This window comes from Perognathus longimembris, chromosome 18 (assembly GCF_023159225.1).
Source record: "Perognathus longimembris pacificus isolate PPM17 chromosome 18, ASM2315922v1, whole genome shotgun sequence".
NCBI classification, from domain to species: Eukaryota; Metazoa; Chordata; class Mammalia; order Rodentia; family Heteromyidae; genus Perognathus; species Perognathus longimembris.
Window position 1 is genome coordinate 19535655 of NC_063178.1, and position 26756 is coordinate 19562410.

Sequence of the window (26756 nt, forward strand, 5' to 3'; positions counted from 1 at the left end):
GGCAGGTCCTGCAGGGCGTTCTGCCTGATGGGAGTCTTGGTGAAGAGCTCCATCCACACATGGAAAAGTCCACCCCAATGAAAGGCAAAGCCGGGCCCCTGCCCCCCGGATGGGCACCTGATGGGGAGCGAGGCATCTTCTTGCCATCGGGCTGACTGGCAGGACCTTGAGCGTGCGTCCATTCCACCCCTTCCTGGTCAGGAAGGCACGGATTTCCCCCTCCCCCTCTTCCTCTCTGGACTTCCTGACAGAGCCCCATGAGAGAAGCCAGCAGCCCTCAGGATGCCCTTCCTCTCGCCCCCGGCCAAATCGCTTCTCGCTGCCATGAAGACCATTTCCTTTTATTGAAAAGTCTCCTTGGGTATATACAACATTTGCATTGAAATAACTCTGTGCTCGCTACAGAGGAGTTATTTTTGTGTGCAATGAATGGCAAGCAGAAATTCCTCTTGCAGCCAGTGACCTCGTCACCGCGGGCTGGGGCCATGTCTGTTGGATCTTCAGGACAGCCAGATCCGGGCTGGCTGGCGCAGGTCCCGGCGAGGGGATCTGATGCTGTACAGCACCTGTTGCAGGGATGGGAGGTGGGAATCAGACTGGGAATTCCAACCATGAGAGAGCAGCAAGCACCTGAGAGTCCAAGGCCGACAGAGCAAAGGGATGTCAGCAGTACTCGATTTTCCTCTAGAGCAGGGCTGTTCTCGATGCACGCGTGTACGCGTACACTGAAGCACCGGCCTTTGGGATACTTATGGATTTCAGCAAAGTGGACTTCCCTCTTTTTATGCTGGTACTGGGGTTTGAACTCTGGGCCTGGGAGCTTTTCCTTAGATTTTTTTCACTCAAGGCTGGCATTCTACTAAATCAGCCACAGCTCCCACTTCCAGCATTTTGGTGTGTAATGGTGGGTAAGCGTCTCGTGGGCTTTCCTGCCTGGGATGGCTTTGAAGCATGATCATTAGACCACAGCCTGAGTTGCTAGGGGTTCCGGCGTTAGCCACCGGGACTCCATTGCAGCTCCGAGTGCTTTCTGTGTGCTCTGCTATTCCTCCCCTCGCCCCAGCCAACCGTGTGTTGTTCACTTTACCGCTGAAGAGGACGCGTGAGCTCTAAAGCAGACGCTCTGTCCCCAAAGCCACCCTCTCCATGTGTAGGGAGGGCTCTTGGCCATGTCCTGTGCTCAGGGGCTACACTGGGACCCTGCAGGGGCCGCTTCCTGCTCCTAACAGAGCTTGAGGTCTGGCTTGTTTATTACCCAGGAGCCTGTGCTTCGCGGATGACTTTCCCCTGCCAGCCACCAGAAGTATGTTTCCCTTAAGGGAAGGGAGAGCGCATCTCGTCTGTTTTGCTTTGCCACACACCTGGCAATTCCTAGATAAGGCTAGACTATTGCCTCACTCCCTGCTCTATCTTCACGCAGCTGGCTGTTGTCCATCAAAGTGCAGCGCGGTGTGTCTCTGTGTGGCTTCCTATAGGAATTAGCATCGGGAGCCTATGTCGGCTCTCTTGCAAAATACGTTGAAGAAGCCAGCTTAGCATGTGCCCGGAGAGTTTGTTCCCTAGTACGTTCCATCTTAACTCTTCCATCCTGGGTCTCAACAGTCAGCACCCGGCCGCTAGCTTCCTCCCTTCCACCTCCTGCTTGCACAAATGTTAGGACGGCTGAGGAGGAGTCGGTGCGTCTAAGGCCTTGTTCGTGAAGGCTGTAATCAGAAGCTCAGAGGCTTATCTGCTGTTTCTGAAGCGAAGATCAGCTCGCCTGTGTGTCTAGTACATCTTTATTACCTGACCTCCACGTAGGGTCAACTTCCCTGTTATCTATGAAATGACTGGAAAGGCCAACAAGACTAGGAGACCCTGTGTCTAAATCTGGGAAATTCACTGGTAAGACTAGCAAGAGATTGCAACAGCCGACAGAGCAGAGAATGTGGGTAACTTGTAGAGAAGGACCTGCTGGATATAAGTGTGAATTCGTGTGTGTGTGTGTGTGTGTATGAGTACAAGTATGAAGTCATGTGTGTATGTGTGCATATACATACGCGTGTGTACACATGCACACACACACAGCCATGCACACACACACAGTTTAAATTAAAACTACATCCAAATGGTGAGACAAAGGGTAAAAGGTGAACCAATGCAACAGTAATACTTACAAGACAACATGCTGTAAACCAACTGTACAATGGGGGGGAGGGGTGTAGGAACTGGGGAGGAGGGAAGGTGGGAGAAAAATGAGGGACGAGGTAACAAGTTTGACAAAAATGTACTCACTACCTTATGTATGTAACTATAACCTCTCTGTATATCACCTTGACAATAAAAATTAAAAAAAAAACAGAAAACAAAACAAAACAAAAAACCAACAGAGGGTGGGGTGCTGGTTGGCCTAAACCTATAATCCTAGCATCTCAGAAAACTGAGGATCACAGTCAATCGCAGTTCGAAGCCAGGCCAGTCAGGAAAGTCTGTGAGACTCTCATCTCTAATTAGCCACTAAGAAGCAGAAGGGGAGCTATGGCTCAAGTGGTAGAGTTCTAGCCTTGAGTAAAAATGCTATAGGACAGCACCCTGAGTTCAAGCCCTAGTATTGGCACGCGTGCGCGCACACACACACACACACACACACACAGAGTAACAAAATGCTCTAAAAACTCTTACAGAATGGATTGCGGTTTGGTGGTCCGTAACAGGTATAGGAATGCATTTCTTCAAAGCAACCTGTGTGCGCGGGGCACTGTTTTCCTAAGAACACCTCCGCACGCTTAGCCCGCGGGGATTTGCCTTTGACCTGGAGTCAGCCGTCTATGAAAGTCGCCCATTGTGTTCTTAGCTGCGCATTTTTTCAGGGAAGGTATTTGTGCATCATCTAATGAGGAATCTCCTAATCACCTCCTCCTAGCAGCTGAACTGCACCTGCCTCGGCTCCTTCCGGGCATGCCCACGTAGGACGCCAGCCCCTGGAGGACTTCCAGCCCCGCTCAGGAACCGCGGCAGGTGGGCTGGCGGCCAGCGGCGCTCACTGAGCCCTGAGCCCGGGAGACAGGAGCCAGGCCGTGACGGAGATCATGACTGGAGACTTAGGCTGAGGCAGAAGACAGGTCAAAACCTTGCTGCGGCCAAAGCGCACGGAGCGTTACACGACAAATCATCCACATGTAAGAGCTAGGAGCGCCCACATCTACAGAGCACCCCGCCTAGGCCGGGTCCCTCTGTACATGTTCTAACTTAAACGTGTGGCAGGAATTACAATGACTGTCCAGTTGTCCTCCTGACGGTCCTTCCTCCCCACACAAACACACTGGGTACTTGCCTGGCGCTAAGACCAGAGAGTTCCTGGCATTTGTATGGACCCCTTGGGAAGGCCTGGGGGCAAAGCAGGTGACCCATCCATCTGCAGAGCCACGCTCCCAAAGCTTCATGATTGTGTGTGTATGTGTGCATGCACGCATGTCTGCACGCACATGTGCACGCCTAGGTATTGTGTGGCCAGATGCAAGTGGAGGGAGAAACCCGTTTCCTGGAATGACGGAGTAGTTCTCACGCAGCAAGCCAACCAAAGGCGCATTGGTTTGCTAGACCTGGTGTAGGATGTGGCTTCAAAGCACGGGAGAGGGGACAAGTCTCAGGGCCCCCAATGAGGAGGCAGCTTCAGTCTTACAGAAAGAAACAAATAAGAAAGGGGGGGGGAGGGAAAGGGAAAGGAAGGAAGGGAGGAAGGGAAGAAGGCATGTTTTGCCCAGCTTACCCGCAGCTGGGAGCCGGGATCTGCCATCTCTGGCTTCACCTAACCAAGCAGCAGAGATTCAATCATATCGTCTTAAAATAGAGGATTCCTACCATCCCCGTGTCCGGTCTCTGTGTATCTGTCTGGGGCCGGGAGATAAGTACTGAATTGTTCTGCATTCTGATTTTTATGCTGGTAACTAGTATTTCTCTCTCTCCAATGCGCGCACACACACACACACACACACACGCACGCACACACACCGTTTCACGTTTGTACATTCTTCCCCACGCGCAGCAGGTCCCGACAGGGCCATCTGCAACATCAGCTGGCTGTGTGCCTCACACGGACTGAGGACAAGAGACCTGGGCAGCCAGGCCCTTGGCCTGAGAAAGCAGGGGCTCAGCTCGCAGCAGAGCGAGTCCTCTCACGCAGCGCTGGTGCTTTGCTTCAGCTCGTTTTCTCCTCTCTGGGGCTCCCCAGCTGGCCTGTCAGAGGAGAGGCTCTGACAAGTGCCCGGAGCCTCTCCAGCGTGCTGTCCCCAGGACCATCTTCACCAGCTGGCCACAAGCCAGGGACCTACTGTCCCTCATCTCCAAAGCCCCCTCTGACCACCACCTCTTCCTGTCCTTCCCACGGCCTCTCCCACCTTCTCATCCATATTCTGACCCCCTCTGGCCTTCCTGTGGGCTGATCTGCTGAGGTGTTTCACAACCTGTCTTGCTCTTTTGCCACCCAGCCCCCCGCTTTGGAAAGGACCCATTTGCTCTTTGCTGCCTCCTCTTCTCTTCTGTTTCAGAACCTTCTCCAAGCCCTGCTTGACACTACTCTTCTGCACCTTTCTGCTTCTTGCCTGGATCAGCATCCAGGTGGAGCAAGGCCTGGGTTTCTTCTGCTTATTTTGTTGGTCACAGTCAATGTTCTAAAGGTCATGTCTTGAGTTAACTTTCTGGTAAGCTACCCAGCAACCCTCTTCCTAGACATCTATACTAGGCTCCCCTAAATGGAAAGGGTGAGCCTTCTAGGACCAAGCACTCAGAGTCGGTAAAAGACACATGACTCCATTTCCAACTCCGGTGTCCAGCTCAACACAATCGCGGCTTGTGTGTAAAACTGCCGGTACTTCTAAACGATGCTGAGAAATCATCTAACAAACTATTGTAGACTAGTTACGCTGTGTGCTAACCTGTAGTAGGGAAACCTTAAGAAGCTGCCTGGCCTGCAAGGCAACTGGGTTGAGATACTAAAGGCAGACAGACAGACACTCCCGTGTGCTGGACAGTGGGCAAGGCCCCGGCAGGAAGATGTCCTTCTTTCTTCTCTAGAGCAGGTGGCGGGCAGTGCCCGAGGGGAGGCTGGGCCTCGGACCCCCTGACATGTCCTTCTGGACAGCGTGGCGGTGGAGGACTGAAGGTCACTGAGGAGAGCAGAGGATTTGAGCGTGGGCTCGAGTGGCGCACTCTGTTGCAATTCTCAACATTCTAGACACTTCAGGGCACGCTTCCTGAGCACAGGGGCTCCCTGGGGATGGGGGGGGCTCCCCAGCCCCAGGCTTCCCCAGCACTGTCTCAGCTGGCCCACACTGGCCCTCAGGCCCCCCAGCCCTCCCTTCTGGAACAGCCAGAATCGGAGACTCGGCCAAACCCCTCCCCCCCTGCAAAGGCAGACAGCGAGGACAGCACAGCTATTGAGAGGGGAACCGCGTGGCTGGGAGGCGCGGGGCAAGTCCCGACTGCACCTGCAGGTTTGCCTTTCCTGAGGCCGCCGGGCACTGGCTGGGCTGCACCTGCCGCCTCTCCTCTCCGCGCATACCTGGGCGCCGTGCAGGCCCCGGCCTGCTGGCACATCCTGCCGCCCGCCAGCCCCGCTCCTGCTGCGCCCCGCTCCGCAGCCTGTCACTCCCCAGCCTGTCACTCCCAGCCCTCCAGCTGAGGCTCGCCGTCCATGCCCCCCCCCGCCCCCCTCCCTGCCTCCCTCTCTCCACGCTCTTCCACAAGGAGAGCCAGGCGTGGAAACGGTTTCCTCCCTCCGTGAGCGGTTGTACGTTCACCACCTCTCCCTCCCCCCCCATCCTCCTTCTACCTCTCCCGCCTTCTTTCTCGACAGCAGTCGCTCTGCTTCTCTAATCGCTTTGCTCCTGAAAGGCAGTGCAAGTTCCTCTCGCATCCCTCGCGGTGGGGCGTGTGGAGGGCAGTTACAGAGCAGAGACAGGCAAACACCGTGCAGCAATCCAGACGCCCTGAGTCTGGGGACCTCGGGATGAGGGAAACACCCCCAGATCCTGTGTCATGACCGCCTCGCCATGCCCGGTCTGCTGTTCCTCCCTCCCACACTTCTGTGAACTGCCATCACTGTCGGGTCATTAAGAGACTAGAGACTCCACCACATTTAATCACATTTACACTGCCCCAGCGGAAAATCCACCGCGGCATGAATTTAGCTTTTTGGAAATCATGAAACTTGGATGCAAATTTGTGTTTGGTCCATGGGACTTTAGATTCTCTGCTTTCATGCAAACCATACATCTTCTTGACTTCCTTAATATTTTAAAACTTTAGGGCTGGGCTGGGGATATGGCCTAGTGGCAAGAGTGCTTGCCTTGTATACATGAGGCCCTGGGTTCAATTCCCCAGCACCACATATACAGAAAATGGCCAGAAGTGGCGCTGTGGCTCAAGTGGCAGAGTGCTAGCCTTGAGCGGGAAGAAGCCAGGGACAGTGCTCAGGCCCTGAGTCCAAGCCCCAGGACTAGCCAAAAAAAAAAAAAACTTTAGGGCTAGTGTTACACACATACTAGGGGTTACTTTTCCCCCCATGTGGTGGAAATTGAACCGAGGGCCTTCATATTGCTAGGCAAGAGCTCTACATTGAGCTACCTGACAAGCAGTGTAGTAAGTTTTCAATGTAGATTTCCCTAAACTACAGTCATAAGTATCGTGCCAGTTGCTTTAAGAATTAGCATCCCATGGTAGGAGGGGCTGTTAAATGGGATAAACCGCCATGTATTTCGATGTTGAGCTTGTCGTGAGGGATGTATGTGTGTGAAAGAGATCATTTCATATAGCCTAAAAGAATAACATGAATTAAAATTCTACACATGTTCACATCGGAATATATCTTAGTTTCATGAGATTCCCTTCTTTCTATTAATTCAATTATAAAGATATTTTTAAAATATCCTTCAAATTCCTTGTGCTGACTAAGAGATAGTGTCACGTATGTAGCACCAGGAAGGAGCCAGGAGGCAGAATTTTTTTGCGCATAGTTAGCGTTCATATTTAATCATTTAATCTATGAAGAACACAAGCGCAGTCTAAGACAGCACTCAATTCTCACCCCTCGTCATCTGAGCGTGTACATCGTTTCCAGTTTAGGGAACCCTATCACAGACATTATCTCATTGCCTTGCAAGAACCCTGGGAGGAAGGGGTCCGGTGAGCACACGGGTTCCCGCTGCATTGCTCTCATATTATGGACATCTACAGACAGAAAGAAGTCTTTGTCACCACTCAAGGCAGCTCCGCTATCTCTGGTTCCTTCATCAGAGGACTCTGGCTTCGGCCATGGTGTCCACAGGCCAGTGGAGACCACAGCCCCTCTTCCTGCTCTGCGGTCTTTGCAGGCTTTGGAAGCCTCGTGGCTGCTGCGTGGGGTTTATCTTAGGGAGACTCTATTAGGCAAAAGCTCAGTCTTACATCTGGAATTCCATCAGCACCAAAGATGAAAGCCTTTACATCCAAAGTAGCGCTTCCAACCCAAACCAGACTCCCACGCGTGCTCAGATTAGAAGCGGGCAGGGAGAGAGATCTGAGGGCCCAAGGAGGTGTTCTTCACAGTGACACCGACAGCCTCCGGGACCCCAGGAAGACTGCTGAGAATGAGGGGGACACTCAGTTACGCCAGTGCTCAGAACTATCAGGCTAGAAGAACAGATGTTGCTGTAGACAAACCTTTCAGGCGAGAATTAGATAAGCCGAAGCCTGGCTTTGTCATTATCAGTTGGGAACACATACCAAGTTTCTGGATCATCCCAAACTCAGTTTCCTCAATCTGTAGGAGGAAAATTATCCTGCTTGTTCATGTTTACCTGTTGGACTTATGCTGAGAAACTGATGAGATAAGGAATGTGGAGGGCTTAGTATGAAAGTGCTCATTGGATTTTTGTGTAATTTATTATTGAGATCATGAGGGTTATTTTGAGTCCGTGCTCTGACTCTGCCATTTTCTGAAGGGTTCATTAAGAAAGGCTTAACCAAATGGTTTTAATTAGTATTCCAGGCTGCTCTGTGCTTCACACGAATGGCTCCACTTGGGTGGTACTGACTCAAGCTGCAAATGGGACTCCCAGAGAGAACTCTGGAATTCAGCGGCTTACTGCCGTCCGGCCTCCAGCCCAGTCTCGGGGCTGGGCGCCTCCGAGAGCAGCAATGTCCTTACTGGGGCAACACGGGGCTCAGGATCCCTTCCAAGTCCCAGGCAGGAGACTGGAAGGTGCGTCTCGGGTTGAGGGGGAGGACAGCCTGTATTTCACCCAGTTTATTTAAATGCCCTTTAAGTTGACAAGCCCTCACCCCAGGGAGCTCTCTGTGAGCCTGGCGGGGACCACATAATAGCTGCAGTGTGGCGCTGAGCAGGCAGGAGGAGGTAAAAATAAACAAGAGGATGTGTGTCTTAGGGGGAGGAATATTTTCTTGACGGATTAGGTAGGAGGCAAGAGGTACACAGAAAAAGCCACAAATTACCAAGGATGGAGCCATGAGCAGTTAACTGCCACCTAGGGTAATGGCACCCTGATAAAGGCATGTCACATGGAGAACTACACGGGGCTTTGCTGAGGATACTTCTCTGTTAGCTTCCCTCCCTTCGTGACTCTCCCAGGAAATGGAGCTTTCCGTGGGCGCTATCTTATGAGAAGGGGCTTTTCCTTTCCTAGGTACGGTGTTGGGCTCGGCTCCCTCCTGGGTGATAACTTAGATGGGAAATCACTTGAAGAAATCATCTACTTGGCGCTCACAGAGAGGGCCTCACTACACCCCCAAAACACAAGCCCTTTACCACTGACGTCCCTGAAAAGATTACCCAACTATTCCTACATTTCATAAGATGACCAGCTTGTGGGTTAAACTGCCACTTTGGTTGTGCATGTTTTCATAGATTGCTTATGAAGGATGGAATGGCCATACCTCTGCTAGCCACGCGAGGTGAGAACCGAGCCACTAGCTTTCATTTAGCAAGAGTTAGAAGATGGAAAAAGAAGGAAGACTTGGTCAGACCAAGTACAGACTCAAGTGATACGAAGAACCTAGGAGCAGCTCAGAGGAACACTGGCAGGCTGTTCGAATCGAATCCTACTTATCCACAGTCTTTGGTTTGCTGTGATGTAACCGTGCGTCTGTGTTGGGATGAGGGGGGCCGAGGCCGTGCCCTGCACGTGGCGTGCAGGTGTCGCTCATCCTGCGACCCAGGACAGGCCAGGAGCCGCTGGCTGCAGCCGGGATGGCTCCCGGGACGTGGCCCCGAGTGGGAACTTGGGGAATGTTTTGGATGATTTTATGGTGCCAGCAATTGCAGGCCTGGTTTCTTACAAGTGCAGTCTTGTACACAGAGATGTTTGTGGGCTAAGAATGTAGGACTACCAGTTTTCAGTGGTGGTTTTTAAATCCTGCAGTTAAAAAATAGTACTTGATTGTTTCCCAAACAGAATCTCTCTGTGCTGCTTGAGGGATGATGTGTACTTCTTCAAGAAGAGGCCCTGGTTGTTTTTCTGCTGGTCCTGGAAAGAAAGCGAGGAGGGAGAAGGCCAGGGCTTGGGGGTCCTGTGTGCGAGGAAGGGTATGCCCAGCCCTCCAGATTACAACCATTTGTTTCAGAGCCTCAGCCCCGCTGTCCCAAGAGTGGAAGCAGCTGGGCTCGAAGTTGGCTGTACTTAGGGTGCTAAGTTGAGTCAGGCCGAGCAGGGTAGAAGGGGCCCCCGGGTGGGCCAAGGTAGATAGCAAGGCTGCAGAGGAAGTTTGTGTGCCCAGATGGGTTGTCTAGGAAAGGAATTTTGTATTAAAACCACCCTTTCTTTTTTTCCAGCAGTACGGGAGATTGGACTCCAGACCTTTTGTTACTAGGTTGGCACTCTACTACTTGAGTCACAACCCCAGACTTCCTTTTTGCTGCTGATTTTGAAGATGGTCCCTAGTGACCTTTTCTACCTCGGTGGGCCTGGAACCATGATTCTCCAGACCTCAGCCTTCTAACTAGTGATGCTTACAGGCCTGAGTCACTGGACGCTGGCTCTCAGTTGAGAGTCACTGCAGTGGCGAAGTTACTGAAACCTGACAATGTAGACATGGCAACAGGAACACCTGCTGGGGTGCATGGTGACCAGGCACAGGAGCGGTGTTGCGATCGCACGCTGAGCAGCCCCTGGACGTGGACAGAGCAGTCTGCTCACAAGCTAGTATCATCGGAGACGCGTGCGAATGACTTGAGGGATTTCTTCATTAACACTTTTCTAGGTTTATGTAATGTTAAATGATAAGAAGGATTGTTCACATAAAACAACCTTCATAGAGTCCAACTTCAATAAAAATTTAGAAAGATATGCATACGTATAAATGTTACTTATTTATCTACACTGAGGGTGCAATGCAAGGCCTTACACGTACGAGGCAAGCTCCAGACCACCGAGTGACATCCCCAGCCCCGGATGTACACCTTAAGAATCGGTGCAGATCACACGCGTGTGGGTGGGTGGCATCAGCGAGGCGATGGAGAGGTTCCCGCACACGCGTGGCCCGCTGGGTCCTGTGCTAGGAAGGGCAGCTCGACCGCAAGACCTTCACGGAGCCCGGCCAGCCTGCACGTGATACCACTGCAGACGTCCTGGCCTGCAAGTCTGCTTTGCAGATTCACTGCAGGAAGGTATGAGGCGTGCAGGAAGATTAATCCACGGCGTGCTCACTTGTGGAATTACAAGGAGCAGTACAAATGGTTGGAACAAACAAAATGTCCACACGCAGAAGGCTGCTTCGTGCAGCCTGTTGGGAGGGAAGACTCGGCAGCCATGACACCCAGACCCTGAAGAACGTTCACGAGGTAGAGTGGCACACACATTTATCTACTCACATTTGTAGTTATTTTTGTGTCAGTACTGAGTCGTGTGCTCGGGGCCCAGAGCTCCTTCGTGGCTTTTTTAAACTTTGGGGTGGGGGTCTTTTGGTTTGGTTTTGTTCTGTGTTTTCTTCTCTGGTACTGGCCTACACTTCTAAGCAAGCACGTCTCCACTGAGCTACATCCCAGCCCTTGCTTGGCTTTTTTGCTCAAGGCCTGTGCTTCCCTACTTGAACCACACCTCCATTTCTGGCTTTTGGGGGTTAATTGAAGGTAAGAGGCTCACAGACTTTCCTGCCCAGGCTGGCTTTGAACCGTGATCCTCAGATCACAGCCTTTTTTAAGTACCTAGCATTATAGGCGTGAGCCACCAGTGCCCAGTTAGGTAAAGATACATTTAAAAAGCAGCTTACAAAGATGTTTACTTACAAATACCACTTAAAAAAAAAACCTGAAAGGATCCACTAGGATGTTTTTTAGTTTTTAATTTCTTAAACTTCTGAAATAGTTCTGAGTAAACTTCACTATTTTGTAATCAGAAAAATCAAGTAAAATTGATTTTTTTTTCCTTCTTTTTTTAAACCAGACTTCATGCTTGTCATCCTAGCTCCTTGGGAGGCTGAGCTGGGGAGGAGCCCTGTGCAGGGGCGGGCTGGGAAGAAAAGTTTGAGAGCGCGAGGGGGGGGAGGGGGGAGGGGGTCGAGATGGTGCAGGCTGGTCACCCCAAGCTATGCAGGAGGCTGAGATTAGGAAGGTCACATTTCTAAGCCAGTTAGGCAGAAACAGCCACAAAGTTGTGCACCCCCGCAACCCCAGCAAATGCAGGAAGAGGCACAGCTTAATGGGAGACAAGACTCTTTCTCAAAGGCAACCAGCAAGAAACAGGGCTAGACGCATGACTGCAGGGGTAGAGGACCAGCCTAGCAAGCACGAGGGCCTGAGACCAAATCTCAGTACTATCACAATTGCTTTTTCTTGAGCTAGATGCCAGTTAAGATGGTACTGGCCGCCACTCCTCTTCAGAAGGAGCACTTTAGCAATGGCTCCCCCTCAAAAGCAGCTTTGGAATTGGCACAGCGAGGGGGAGAAACTGTAGCACCCAATACGACACAGCACTCAGGAGGAGGGCAAGAAATGTGCGGGAGGCATTCCCCCCCCCATTCCCACCTCCCCACCAGACCCGGTTACCAGACCCCAACCAGGGTTCCCTCCCTGGTGGAAGAAAAGAGCAGCAGGGACTAACACCACCCACCCGCCACTCAGTGCCATCTTCCCAACCCCACAGGCAGCTCAGCTCTTAGAAACCGCAGCGTGACCCTGGCTGACAGGCTTGCCAGGGGCAGGAGACGCCCTGCGTCCGCGCCTCCCGCTCCACCCGCCATCCTCTCTCTAGAAAACACGAGGCATTTGACTCAAAAAGGAGCGGAGGAGCCAAGCAGCAGAGGCTCGTGCCTATAATCCTCACTAATTCCAAGGCTGGGGTCCGAGGATCACGGTTCAAAGCTAGCCAGGGCAGGAAACTCCATCAGACTCTTATCTCCAATTAAGCAGCAAAAATCCAGAAGTGGAGCTGTGGCTCAAGGGGTAGAGCACCAGCCTTGAGCACGAGAGCTCGGGGCCAGTGCCTGTAGACTCTGAGTTCAAACCCCAGGGCCGGCATCGAAACAGAAAGCCAACCACACAAACAAAAGACAAAAGCAGAGGATCTAAATGCTCATTTAAAAAGAAAAAGATCATAGGTATAGGGAAAAAAGTGTTCAACATCACCAGTTCAAAGTGAATACACTCAGCACCACATAAACAGAAAAAGCTGGAAGGGGCGCTGTGGCTCAGGTGGAGAGTGCTAGCCTTGAGCAAAAAGAAGCCAGGGACAGTGCTCAGGCCCTGAGTCCAAGCCCCAGAACTGGCCAAAAAAAAAAAAATGCCACAGCTCAGCTTTATGTGGTTATTATTATTGGGGCTGGAGATATGGCCTAGTGGCAAAGAGTGCCTGCCTTGTATACATGAAGCCCTGGGTTCAATTCCCCAGCACCACATATACAGAAAATGGCCAGAAGGGGCGCTGTGGCTCAAGAGGCAGAGTGCTAGCCTTGAGCAAAAAGAAGCCAGGGACAGTGCTCAGGCCCTGAGTTCAAGCCCCAGGACTGGCAAACAAAACAAAACAAAATAAAAAGTGAAAACAAATCAAAATCACAAAGTATCAGTTCACGCTACTTAGGATTACCCCAAAAAGATAAAAAGTAACATATACTGATAAGGATGTGGAAAAATAAGAACACTCCCAAACCACTGTGGGAGTAAAACAATATACAACTGTTATGGAAAACAATATAACAAATTAAAGATAGAACTAGCATGCCCTATTTCTAGGTATATATCCAAAGGAAATCAGACCATGCATTACAGGGGGAAACCTGTAATGAACCCACATTCTTTTCAGTGTTATTCTTAGTAGACATAATATACAAATACTCTAACTTAGAGGTCTGTGAATAGACAATACCATATGCATCTATGTATTCAATATGTGTGTCTGCATACACACCCGTGTCTACATACTATGGAATGTTACTCAGCCTTAAATCACAGGAAATTATGTCATTTGTGATAAGATGAAAGAACTAGAGGGCATTATTGTAAGTGAAGTAAGTCTTACGGAGAAAAACACTGCAAAGCATATTTTTTCTTTCTAAATTAGCTTTAAGAAGTTGTACAAAAAGGTTTCAAGTTTGTAAGGATGCTGAATCTTGATCAATGGCACATAATTTCCCCTCCCTCCCCTCCATTTCTCCCCATCCCATTTTTATGTGAAATCTTTGTTGTTGCTGTTGTTCTGGGTATTTGCTGTTGTACTGGGATTTGAACTCAAGACCTCATGCTTGCTAGGCAGGTGTTCTACCACTTGGACCACTTTTTTTTTTTTTTTTGCCAGTCCTGGGCCTTGGACTCAGGGCCTGAGCACTGTCCCTGGCTTCTTCCCGCTCAAGGCTAGCACTCTGCCACTTGAGCCACAGCGCCGCTTCTGGCCGTTTTCTGTATATGTGGTGCTGGGGAATCGAACCTAGGGCCTTGTGTATCCGAGGCAGGCACTCTTGCCACTAGGCTAACTCCCCAGCCCCTGGACCACTTTTTGCTTTGGTATTTTTGAGGTAGGTTCTCCCTTTTGCCTGGTCAACCATGGTACTTCTGTTTACAGTTCCTACCACACCTGAGATGACAGACACATGCTACCAAACCCATATTTTATCGACTAATCTTTTTTGCCTGGATTGGCCTTGAACAGCGGTCTTCCTGATCTCAGTCTGCTGAGAATCTAGGATGACTGGTTTGAACCAATTACACAATTTCTGTGGAGTTATAGAGAAACACCACAGCAGATAGTTGGATGATGGTTGCCAGTGACTAGGAGTAGGAGAAATAGAAAGATACAGGTAATGGGTATGGTTATGCAACATGAGTAAGTTCTGCAGGTAGTCAATGTGACAGTAGTTATTACGAGTCTTGAAATTTGCTAAGGGCAGCACATGACACCCACAAAGAAAATGAAAACTCTGTAAGACAATGGATATGTTAAATTCATGTGACCGCAGTTATTTCACAAGATGTATACAACAAAGCCTAAGTGAAAATTCACTATGTACAAGCTTTCCAATTACCTGTGAAGAAACATGGAAAAATTAAAAACTGTATTGCTTTGTTTCTACCTACTTATTGTGGGCAGGATCTGCACGGTAGGGCCCAACTGTAACAAGCAGCAAAACTTTTAAGGAAAGAATCGCTTGTCCTGTTCATTAGTAACAATCTTTTTTGGTTTTTGTCTACAAGATGCTATTTTGCTGGCACTTAGTGACGCTGTGCTGATGGAAGGGGAATTCTTCCCAGAGCAGCCTCTAAAGCTCCACGCACGGGGAGAGCAGATTCCCGAGTGCCCTCAGCCCAGGCGGCCTGGGGCACAGACCTCGCTAGGCCCCCGTAGGCCCCCGTAGGGGGGCGTTAGGAGGTTGCAGTGGTAGGCACGTTGGGCCACAATACAGTAGAGGCACTCATAGAGGGTACACAGACGCAGTGGGGGTGTCCTCCGGTAAGGACGGGGTTAGGTGGGCACTCTGGTCCTGGCTGACAGTGGCTTTGTCATCTGCCACCAAGCAGGGTCCAGGAGTCTGGAAAGACCCCAGAGATGAACAGCACGTGGTGAGCATGTGGTATCCGTCGCGCCTTAGGAACGGAGAGAACATTCCCCTTCTCTGCTCACCAAGAGCTTGCAGTGACGTCATGGGACCTGATGGCTTCCAATCCAATCTGCACTCGCTTTGCAAAATAACTTTATTGCTTTTAACAAGTTTTACAAAAGGTGTTCAATTCAACGCGTCAGCTTAGGAGTACAATGCATCTTGGTCAATGTCACCTCCTCCGTCGTTCTCCCCCGATTCCCCCGGTTCCCCCCATTCCCTCCATTTCCCCTGTTCCATTCTCACGTGTGGATATGGAAGAGTACGGCGGAATTCACCCATGCTTCCTTGCTCCAATGATCCGACCTGTTCCCCCTGACCTCCCCACCACCCCCCACCATACCTCAAGGTACCAGCTCCCTGGTATTTTATGAAACCGTAGGCTAGCGGGTCTAGAGTTGCACCCCTGGAGCGCTCCCCTGCACAGAGCATCGTTAGTGAACGTGCGTGCGTGCGCGTGTAGATTTCTTTGCGGTCGGCGCCTACTCCTTGGGCATCCGCTCCATGCAGAGGACAACCGCTATGGCAAATGGAAAGCTGCGTGCAGACGGAGTCCGTGCCCTCTGCTGGTAAGGCAAGAGCCGCCTCGATCACGGAAATCAAGTTGAAAGAGGCTCTGGGTGTCTTCCATCTCTGCTGCCTCCAATGCCTTAGGAAAAGGTGGTTCAATGAAAAATGCCAATGTTGTAGCCCTTTTTGTATCATCTTAATAATAGCTATGAAGGACATAGATTCAATGATTCAGTATACATCCCAGTATTTTCTGGCACGAGAACTGGGTTTGTCATGATTGGTGATTTTATAATCTGCCCATTATTCTAGTGGATCCAGAGATTTGATGACAGGTTTGTGCTTCAACCGGTGGTCCCGTGGTGGAAAGGCCTCCCAGCCATGCTAACTTTATTTTGCCAAACCAACATCTACCAAGACGCCTCCTGTCACAGAAGTGTTGCTTGTACCCTGCATCAGAGTTAAGAGATACATGTAAGCAAACCCCAAACTACAATTCAGCATCCTCTTTTTAAGCTGGCCAGAAAATAAAATTCAATGTATGCATCTCCTTTTGCACTCACGTAAAACAACTTACTTAGGAAGTCAATCTTGGAATTCATTTGAATCTTTGAATACTTGGGCTTCAAATTCCATTTGACTCTGTAAAATACAAGTATTCAATTTACTACAAGCGTCCCAAAAAATGAACAACATTAGATGCTTCGTGTGTTTCTGTACTATTACTGCAGAGTTGGGATGTCTGCAAAAGGACAGACATCAATAACTTTTTCCTTTGATATGCATGATGGAACTGGGGCTTGATCCCAGGGCCTTATGCTCTTGCTTAGCATTTTCTCTTAAGGCTGGTGGTTTTACCATTTGAGCCACATCTCTACTTCTGGCTTTTGCTGGCTAGTTGAAGATGGGAATCTCACAGACTCTTCTGCCTGAGCTAGCTTGGAATCTCGATCATCAAATCTCAGTCTCCTGAGTAGCTAAGACTTGCAGGCATGAGCCACTAGCACCTGACAGCTCTTCATGAGCTTTTCACTCAGGTTTATCAGTGTTGACAACATTCCAACAGCAATGCTTGCTTGGGGGGCCAAAAAGATGAGCCAATGCTATGACCCACAACCCAGGAGCCAGCAGCCTGGCCCAGCGCTCAGTGAGAAGCTGTGAGTATAAATGAGGATGAAGGCTGGAGCAGGGATCAGCACCAGTGGACTCTTGAGTGTCCGAGTGAAGCACTGGGGCATGGCCGGGGGGGTGGGGGGGAGAGAAGGCTGACTCAGAGCCACGGGGGAGGGAAGGGTGTGCTTCAGTCAGACAAGGACCATGAGAATTTACAGGATTCATTAACGGAGGGTAGATGACCTGAGCAAAGGCAGACGCGGGAGTGGATGAGGAGGAGAAGATGGTAGTGCAAGTCTTAAATCTACACACTTTTTCAAGAAACTGGGCTCTGAAGGAAAATCATTGGGAAAGAGAAGTGGGATAAAGCAAGTTTCCTCCTTCCCTCCCTCTCTTCCTTCTTTCCTTCCTGCTCCCCACTCCTTCCCTCTCCCTCTCTTCTTTCTTCTTCGCCCATGCTTGTTTATTTACTTAGTGTGCCAGAATTGGGGCTTGAATTTAGGGACTTAAGCTCTCATTTGGCTTTTTTGCTCAAGGTTGGAGTTCTACCACTTGAACCACAGCTCCACTTCGGGCTTTTGGTTGGTTAATTGGAGATAAAACTTCCATAGACATTCCTGCCTGGGGTAGATTTGAACCTCAATCTTCTTATCTCAGCCTCCTCAGAAACTAGGATTATAGGCATGAGCTGTTCGTGCCCAGCTTTCCTTTCCCTCCCTCCCTCCCTCCCTCCCTCCCTCCCTCCCTCCCTCCTTCCCTCCTTCCCTTCCTCCCTCCCTCTCTTCCTTTCTTTTATTTTTGTCTTTCAGGTGGAATGGTCTTAAATCCTTCAAATTCGGACAGGAAGGTTTGTTAGTGAAGGATACCGCGGTGGACGTTGGGAAAGCAGCGCAGATGCGGATCTCTCGGTGAGGCACCTCTGCGATCACACCTGTCCCCCCCCAACCTGTCCACCATCGTTCACTAGGCACCTACTTAGTGTCACATGTAGGGGGTGAGAAAAACACTGAGAAAAGAACAAAGTTCTAAGAGAGCGATGGAGCTAAGGGAGCGTCTATCTATATGATGGCACTGATAGCAAGTAAATATCAATTAGGAAATGAAAGACTTAAGAAAATGGAAACAGGGCCGTGATGGAAAGGGCAATGCTAAAATGGCCAAGGTGAGACTCTGCGAAGGTGTGGGAGACGGAGGCCCATGATCTGGGGAAAGTACTATGGGCAGAGGCCACCACTAATGCAAGACACAGAGATCAGAGCATCAACACGCTGGCATAGTTGTAGTGACCTCTACAGAGAGAGTCATGGAGAGGAGGAAATGTGGTTGGAGAAGGAGAGGACCATGGTGTCCACTTCAGGGTTGGAGCAAGGGTGGGGCATGATGGCCTTTGTATTTCCAAAGACAGTCAACAGTGGAAGCAAGAAAGCTCATGATCTTTATTGGAGGAGCAAAGGGAGGGGAAAGGAGGAATGGAGGGAGGAAGGGTGAGCAAATGCAGTCACTGTATGCAATGCACATGATGTGAGAATATGAACTACAGTAACTTGTGGGTAGAGATGGGAGGGGGAATGGGGAAGAATGAAGGAAAGGGGACAGTGCCAAGAAGCAGAGTACTCATAACCTGACTTAGGGAATAGTGACCCCATGACTTGACTACTTGATAATAATAACACAAAAGAAAGTGCATGGTCTAGTCTGGGGACAGATGCTTGTGTCATAGGTGTGGAGGGAAGAGATTACAGTCAGGGCTTGTAGGTTTCCAATAGAATAACTACACTAGGGAGACAGAGGAGGGGCAAGTTGGGGACACGTCCAACATGCAGCTGGAGATATGAACTTGAGCATAAGAGGCTGGAGATATTGGAAAGCACACCACGAACTTAAAACCTGCAGTGAACTCTGGAGATTGAGATCTGAGGATCGTGGTTTGAAAGCCAACCTACGAAAAAAAAATCCATGAAACTCATCTCAAATTAACCAGGAAAAAGAAATCAGAAGTGGAGCTGTGGCATAATTGGTAGAATACCAGCCTTGAGGGAAAAAGCCAGGAGAGTCTCAAGCTGGTGTGTTGGTACAAAAACAAGCAAAAATCCAGCAATGAACGGCTATCATCTTCATAACAAAACCTATGGTCCTTCTAGACTTCTGCTGCCTCCTCCATACCAGCTTCTTTTCTGAGACAGACTCATTTGCACGTGCCACTCACTCTTGTGCTCGCTCCTCCTCCCTCTCTTGTAAATACCTTATTCCTTTTGCATAGACTAATTAGTCCTGGTTCCTTGGTCCTTTGAAACAAACCCTCGTCTTTGGCCAATTCCCAATGGTTCCACACAAAAGGAAGGCTCTGGAATGGCGTACTCCATCTGTGTTGAGTGGACTCTGACAAGTTGTCTACATTCTCAGAGCCCAAGTTCCCTCATGGGTTCGAGAAGGATAACGATATCACCTACTTCTTAGGGCTGCTAGAGGGATTAAATGAGATTATGTGTAGCCCAGAGCTTGTAACTTGGCGTGACACAGCTGAAGCACCATGGAAGTCATTCAACATTATTATAATAATACTTATCACCCTCTTGTGCAATTATTTGCATGTTAGTTTTTTCCCCTCAAGCACGGCCATTGAGGCTTTCATCGGTGCTTCTGATTACACAGCAAGCCTCCTTAATTGTTTCTAACATGAATGACTAAGTTCAGGATTGAAAAACAAACCACTGAGCTCCAATAACACCATAAGGTGACGTGTCAGGTTCTTTCTTAGTGGCCTTTCTCTGCTTAGAAGTTTTTCACTACAGGTAAGTGTGATTCCCCTGGTCCACCATTCATCATACCAACAAGTTTTGGCTTGTTTATCCTAGATCATGTTTTGGATATGGTTCAGCAGAACTCCTGAACTACCTTTGGGTCCGGTAGGCAAGGTCCAAAGGCCTCTAGCAAAAGAGTCTCTTCGCGCACAGCTTTCTCATAGTCTGCAAAAGACAGCTTTCCATCGTGGTCATGGTCCTGAGGGGGGCAGGGGGCAGGAATGTTCCGGTGAACAAATGATAGAATTGTCGCAGACTCTCTACTCAGCCAACTGGTAATAGAAGAAATGTGCTAGGACAATGGGAAACTGGCTTGTGAAATTATAAAGGATTTTTTGAGGGGGCCACGAGGGAATCAAACCTAGGGCCTCGTGGGTATTAATCAAGAGTACCAGAGCTCTACCACTGAGTGACACGTGTAGCCCCAGAGATTTTTTTTCTGTCAGTATTGTGGCTTGAACTGGGGGTTGGGAGTGTTCCTTAGCTTTTCCATTCCAGGCTGATGGATCTACCACTTGACAGACTTTCCTGCCTGGGATTTCAACGACAATCCTCAGCTCTCGGGTGCAGCTAGGCTTACGGGTATGTGCCACTGGCACCTGGTTAAGGGTTTTCTTTTTTTTTCTTTTTTGGTTGGTCACAGGGCTTGAACTCTGGGCCTGGGCACTGTCCCTGAGCGTCTTGCCCAAGTTAGCATTTTTACCACTTTGAGCGACAGCGTCACTCCCAGTTTTCTGGTAGTTAATTGTAGATAAGAGTCTCACAGACTTTCCTGCCCAGGCTGCCTTTGAGCAGTGATCCTCAGCTCTCAGCTCCCTGAGTAGAGAGGATTACAGGCGCGAGCCACTGGCATCGGGCTAAGACTTAAAAAAAAAAAAATTTATCAACAAGCATAATCCAGGGGTTTTATTTGAACAGTAACGTGTAACTTAGCATAACTTGAGTTCTTTTATCCATTCCATATGTGAGCTGCACATTTCAATAGGAAACTGTAAGTTACTCATAATTACCATTTTCTTAAGTGTTATTTCAACCAAATCTTTAATTCCTTCATCAGGGTCTTCTTCAGATGGCTGTTTGAGAAGGCTGTTCTTCAACATGTGAAACATTTCCTCTTTTGAAATGAAGCCATCACCATTCAAATCAAACACTTCAAAGCAATCTTAAAAATATATCAAGTCATGAATTTGCTACAGTCGCTAAAGTAACATTTCCTATAATTAAGTGATCAAGGTCAAGGGTGATCTTGTCAGCGCTTTAACAGCCCACGAGCCTTGCTGCAAGCCTCACAGTGCGTGTTAACACACACTTGCTGGATATATTCAACAACCCTTCTGCCCTCTCTCCCCTCCCAGCCCAGAACGCTTGAATCAATGTTCCCTGGATTTACGCTTCAAGGCAAGAAATGTAAAACGTTTAGCATGTAAACACATGTATGTGTAACTAGCACGCCTGTGGTAATAATAATGCCTATGCCATCTTCCCTGGGGTGAATACTCCTCAGTATTGCTTTGTACTTGTTGATCCCTGAATGACTTAAATTCACGCCATCAAACAAGCTAATGAGGATTCAGACCAATCAATCAACCGAGCTGATGTGGATTCAGACCAATCAATCATCCAACCAGCCATTTCATTGGCTGGCTGGATTTAACTGTACAAGCCATTTTAGTCATAACATTTACAAAGAGAATAACCTTCCCACGTACATTTCATCTTTTCTTCTAACGATCCTCTAAGGAACAATGATAATCCATGAACCCACTCTGATACACTTATGGAGCCATCGTTATCTTTATCAAAACCTCGGAATACTGCAGAAAAAGAGAGATACTATGTAATCATTCTGCTAAATATTAATTCTCATTAAAGTACCTATTGTGGCATTCCTGTCTTTTAGAATTCAAAATTCAAAACCCTCAAGATTCCGTAGGTCAATATTCTTATTTGACCAAGAAGGAAACTAAGACATCAGAACATTAGAAAATGTTTTGAATTGCACAATCAAATTTCCCTTTCATATTTTGTAGAACTAGAGAATATTCTTAGATATCCAAATATATGAATCACTAATTAACAATATACATTAAATATTCTAACTATATTAGATGTAGTCAACATTAATATATAATACATAAAATACATAATTTTATGTTTTTATTACTTAAGTAATACTCTTACAGTGTAGGAATTTTTGTGTGTGCCAGTCCTCGGGCTTAAACCCTGAGCTTTAGTGCTCAGGATTAGCACACTCTACTGCTTGAGCCATAGCGCCAACTTTCAGGTTTTGTGCTGATTAGAGAAAAAAAGGTTCACAGATTTTCCTGCCAGAATGATTCTGAGTCTCAGCTCTCAGCCTCCTGAGTAGCTAGGATTACAGGCTGGAGCCACAGACACCTGCCTATACAATTGTTTTTAACTCTTACTGAGCTACTTTCCAGGCTATAAGGAAGCTTAATAATAAAATCAAGACTAACAAAAATACACTTTAAACCTTTACACTCTTGAACTTGCAATTGTCTTTTTAAAATAATTCTTATTTATTACATATCTCCGTAGAACTATAGATGTCTGGGGATTTTTGATATAAAGAGAGATAAATTGATTCAACTTCACTTTGCTCATTTCTTTTTATTTGTGTGTGTGTCAGTACTGCAGGACCTTGTTCTTTGTCTTTTTTGCTCGATGAAGCTATCACTCTCCCACTTGGGCCACAGTTCCACGTCGGGCTTTTTGCTTGTTATTTAAAGATAAGAGTCTCACAGATATCTGGGGCCTCGGCTGGCTTCAAACCACGATCCTCATCCCTCAGACTCCTCAGCCGCTTAGACCACAAGCATGAGCCACCTGCACCTGCCTTATTTTGCTCATGTCTCATATACAAAACAAAGAGACTATTATGCATTCTAGGTAAAATTCAGAAAATTACCAGTCTGGGTGAAACGGATGATGTGAAACACAAAGCATGCAAGGGCATGACCAAGCTCCAAAGTGTGTTTGCGGCAAGGGCTGGATTTTGCTGATTGAATCCTACGTGTCTCTCACCTCTGTCCATGATCATGTCATCTGTCATTCCAAATGTGGTGTGCAGGATGTTCCGGAACGCATTGCGGTCAAGTCCAGGGACGGAGCCCGGCCGCTCCGATGCTTCTCCCACCAAGGTATAAAAAAGCTTGATGAGTCTTTTCACTTCAAATTTGTTAACTGTAAAAGAACAAAATGGAGACTGAGCAGAAGGGCACTTTTCATCTTTAAGTTCTAACTTAAAATTTGCACGAATAAACATGTCATGTATCTATCTGTTATCTTCCTATCTATCTACAATCTATGTATATGTGATCTATGTATGTATGTATGTATGTGCATGTATCTATCCATCTATCTATTTATCTATCATCTACCTATCTATTTATGTGTCTCGACAAACATTCATCATCAAAGACAGCAGAAAGCAGACGTGCAATTGTCTCTTAGAGATGTTTTGAGATTCAGGACCCTTAAGTTATTGAAAGATGACAGCCATTACTAAATGAAAATGCTGCATTTGCCCCAAACAAAAAACCAGATGTTAGACTCAAGTTCACTGATGGTTAGGAGATAAGAAGATAATATTAGCCATGGGACATGAATAATGACTGCAGTGTCAGATTCTCAACTTTACAAAGCTGATAGAGGTCTGGCTCACAGTAAGAATGGTAAAGTTCCCCCAGCAGTTCATGAGATTTACAAACGAGCTCTCTTTTGTCTAACTCAGAACCATTTTTTTCTAACAAAGAAATTTAAGCATATGCTATCATTCAGAATGGTTCTTAAGGATTATATGAAAATAAACTATTCAGCAATGCTTTGCAGGTAGGACTCCTTTATTTAAGGGATGTTTGTACACAGGTTCTTGCTTGCATACATAATTGCATACAGTGTAGTGTTTGTAAACACTGAGTTAATTATTTGTGTTCCAACAACTACTTGATGTAAGTGGAAGGGTTATGCCTGGCATGAAGAACATAAAAGAAAAAGAGCCTAAATATGAAGAATGAGTAAAACATAGCAACAATTTTATTTCAGAACCAGATAAAAGTATGGTAGAATACTTGGCAAAAATAGGAACAAAACAAGTCTTAATGAGCTATTAAGCTACTGTGAAAACCACTATGATGGTCCCTCAAAAATTAAAACATAGACTTTCCATATGAACCAGAAGTTCTGAGTCCATGGACGAACTGAGAGAAGAAACTCAACTAGACAGTTGCATACCCATATTCACTGTAGCATTTTTCACATGGAAGCAAACCATTTCTAGATGGTTGAACGGCTAAACAAAAGGTGATATTCTTGCAATGGCGTATTATTCAGCCTTTAAGAAGGAAACAACATCCTATCCAATGCTACAAGCAGCAGGGCTATTTATGGGCATCATGGTAAGTAAAAGGATTGTGCTATGTGATTCCACTTAAGTGAGGTACCTATACTAGTCAAATTCATAATGATAGAATGTAGATGGGTTTTGAGGAAAGGAAGGAACTAGATAATTAGTATATAATTGGTACAAGGAAAAGATGAAAACATTCTGGAATGTGAGACTATTGCTAGACCACCCCCCCCCATCTGAAATTTCATTTAACTTGCGTTGGGCTCAGTTACCCACCAATGGAGTATAAAAATAGCAAAAGGAAGCATGGGCTCTCTCTCTCTCAAATATATAAATTTCAAGTAACTTTCATTGTAGAATATTGCTACAGTTGTTTATTTCTTTTTTTTTTTTTTCTTTGGCCAGTCCTGGGCCTTGGACTCAGGGCCTGAGCACTGTCCCTGGCTTCTTCCCGCTCAAGGCTAGCACTCTGCCACTTGAGCCACAGTGCCGCTTCTGGCCGTTTTCTGTATATGTTGTGCTGGGGAATCGAACCTAGGGCCTTGTGTATCCAAGGCAGGCACTCTTGCCACTAGGCTATATCCCCAGCCCTATTTCTTTATTTGTTATTACAGTGACTCTTACTGTACCCAATTTATAAATTAAAATGCATCACAGGTACATATATATAGGGTAAGTATGCAACTGTAGGTTTGGTACTATCTACGATTTTAGACATCAACTAGGAGACTAGACACAGTCCTCTCATGTGTAATGGGAGAACCCGTGTACTTCATATTACAGAATTACATATTCAGCCCAAGTACATTATAATGTACGTAATATATTATATTGCATAATATAGATATATATATACATACACACATATAAGTATATGTATGAAAAGAGAGAGCGCATATATGAATGAGGCAAAATTAAACCCACCAAAAACTGTTTTGAAGGAAGAGGGAGGAGCTAAAAAGGGGTTAAGAGGGCTGGGATGTAGCTCAGTGGCAAAGCGCTTGCCTAGCAAGTGCAACGTTCTGGGTTCGATCCCCAGTACCAAAAAAGAAAACACAAAAAAATACAGTTAAAAAAAAAACCAACCTAAAAAGGGTTAAGAGAGAATAATGTAAAACACAGTGAAGCTAGGTGTGGCGGCTCAAGCCTGTAATCCCTACCTACTTGGAAGGTGGAGACTGGGGGGGGGGGGGGGGAATCTCAGTTTGAACCCTCCCAGGCAAGAAAGACGTTCCCAGGCCTCCATTTCAACCCTGAGTGTGTGCAGCGGTGTGCCCGCGAGTCACTCCTCTGCAGAACGCTCTGTGTGTGTCTCGTGGATGCATTTCTGTAGCACAGTGGATTTACTTGGTGCTCGCTCAACCTTCTTTTCCTCTACCGGTTTCATCCACTACGTGATAATCCGACGAGTGATAAGAAGTGCGGCTTTGGTCAGGCTTCCTCTGGTTGGTGAAAGGCACCTTCGATTATTAAGATGTCAACTCGGCAACTGTCCCTACAGAACTCGGTGTCACTCGCGTGTAAGGGGTAAGTGTGGAAGCTTGAGGGGGATGATTTGCAGTGATGTTGACACGTCTGGAAAGGCACCGCCTCTCGATATGGTTTCATTTGTCTTTAGAAACGGCTGCTGGTCTTTCCACTGGAAGGTGGGAGTCGCGCTGGGGGCAGATTCTTGAGCTCGCGTTCAACTCGCCGCAAAGCGGTTCGGTTTCCGAGCAAGGCGTCCCCCTTCCCGGGGATGATGGGGCCGGTGCGGTGCGTGTGCTGCAATCCTGATCTCCGGTGAGGGGAGCCTCGGGTCCCCGCGCCCGCTGCGGGGCCTGCGGGGCTGCGGGGCCTGCGGGGCTGCGGGGCTGCGGGGCGGGGGGGCGGCGCGGTCCCCGGCTCGGCTCCTTTCCTCCTCCCCCGGCCCCTCACCCGGGATCCCCGGGTTCTCGCCCCCGCGTCTGCACCAGGGGCTCCGAGGGTCGGCGAGGCTTTTCCCGGCCTTTCTGTGCGTGAGCACGCGTGTGCGCACGTGTGCGCGCGTGTGTGCGTGCGTGTGCGCGTGGTGCGTGAGTGTGGTGTGTTCGTGCGCGTGTGGTGCGTGAGTGTGCGGTGTGTGCATGCGCATGTGTGCGTGGGTTCGTGCGTGTGCGTGGGTGTGGTGTGTTCGTGTGCGTGCGCGTCGCGTCCATGCGCGTGCCTGTGCCCGCGCGCGTCCGTGCGCGTGTGTGGCGTGCCTATGTGTGCACGCGCGTTGCGTCCGTGCGCGTGCCCGTGTGCGTGCCCGTGTGCGCGCGCGCGGCCGGGGGGGGGTGTGGGGGTGGTGAGCCCCTGACCGCGCGAGCCCAAGGCCCGGCCCCGGGGTGGGGGTGGGGTGCGGGGTGTTGGGGAGCCCCGGGGTGGGTGTGGGGGTGGGGGTTGGGGAGCCCCGGGGTGGGGGTGGGGTGCGGGGTGTTGGGGAGCCCCGGGGTGGGGGTGGGGTGCGGGGGGTTGGGGAGCCCCGGGGTGGGGGTGGGGTGCGGGGTGTTGGGGAGCCCCGGGGTGGGGGTGGGGGTGGGGTGCGGGGTGTTGGGGAGCCCCGGGGTGGGGGTGGGGGTGGGGTGCGGGGTGTTGGGGAGCCCCGGGGTGGGGGTGGGGTGCGGGGTGTTGGGGAGCCCCGGGGTGGGGGTGGGGTGCGGGGTGTTGGGGGGCCCCGGGGTGGGGGTGGGGTGCGGGGTGTTGGGGAGCCCCGGGGTGGGGGTGGGGTGCGGGGTGTTGGGGAGCCCCGGGGTGGGGGTGGGGTGCGGGGTGTTGGGGAGCCCCGGGGTGGGGGTGGGGGTGGGGGCCCCCCCACCCCGGGTCTCGGCCCCCCGCGCGCACTTACAGTGCCGGCTGCTTTTGGTCAGGGTGTCCGTCAGCTTCTGCAGCTTCTTGCGGTTCAT

At 49.0% G+C, this 26756-nt stretch overlaps 1 protein-coding gene across 5 annotated transcripts; it reads right to left on the reverse strand.

The window, feature by feature from the left end:
• Positions 1 to 4665: 4665 nt before the first annotated feature.
• Clxn (calaxin) lies at positions 4666 to 26756 on the reverse strand. Of its 5 annotated transcripts, none has more exons than XM_048367725.1 (8): positions 26699 to 26756; positions 22527 to 22685; positions 21191 to 21295; positions 20492 to 20643; positions 19576 to 19680; positions 16131 to 16209; positions 9786 to 9789; positions 4666 to 4676 (listed from the first exon to the last, which is right to left on the reverse strand). In XM_048367725.1, exons 1-6 carry the CDS (start codon positions 26754 to 26756, stop codon positions 16153 to 16155), a joined length of 636 nt encoding a protein of 211 aa, XP_048223682.1. In that variant the 3' UTR covers positions 4666 to 4676; positions 9786 to 9789; positions 16131 to 16152. The 5 variants fall into 5 exon arrangements, 3 of the variants coding, with proteins under 3 accessions (XP_048223682.1, XP_048223681.1, XP_048223680.1); XR_007213991.1 differs by lacking the exons at positions 4666 to 4676; positions 9786 to 9789 and adding exons at positions 15440 to 15926; positions 15962 to 16017; XR_007213992.1 differs by lacking the exons at positions 4666 to 4676; positions 9786 to 9789; positions 21191 to 21295 and adding exons at positions 15440 to 15926; positions 15962 to 16017.

Excerpts from the sequence above, each read along its gene's own strand:
- Clxn (XM_048367725.1), bottom strand. The coding sequence starts at position 26,756 with ATGAACCGCAAGAAGCTGCAGAAGCTGACGGACACCCTGACCAAAAGC. Across the intron at positions 21,296-22,526 it reads TGACATGATCATGGACAGAG|TATTCCGAGGTTTTGATAAA; the intron begins GTGAGAGACACG and ends CTTTTTCTGCAG. Across the intron at positions 20,644-21,190 it reads GTTAGAAGAAAAGATGAAAT|ATTGCTTTGAAGTGTTTGAT; the intron begins GTACGTGGGAAG and ends TATATTTTTAAG.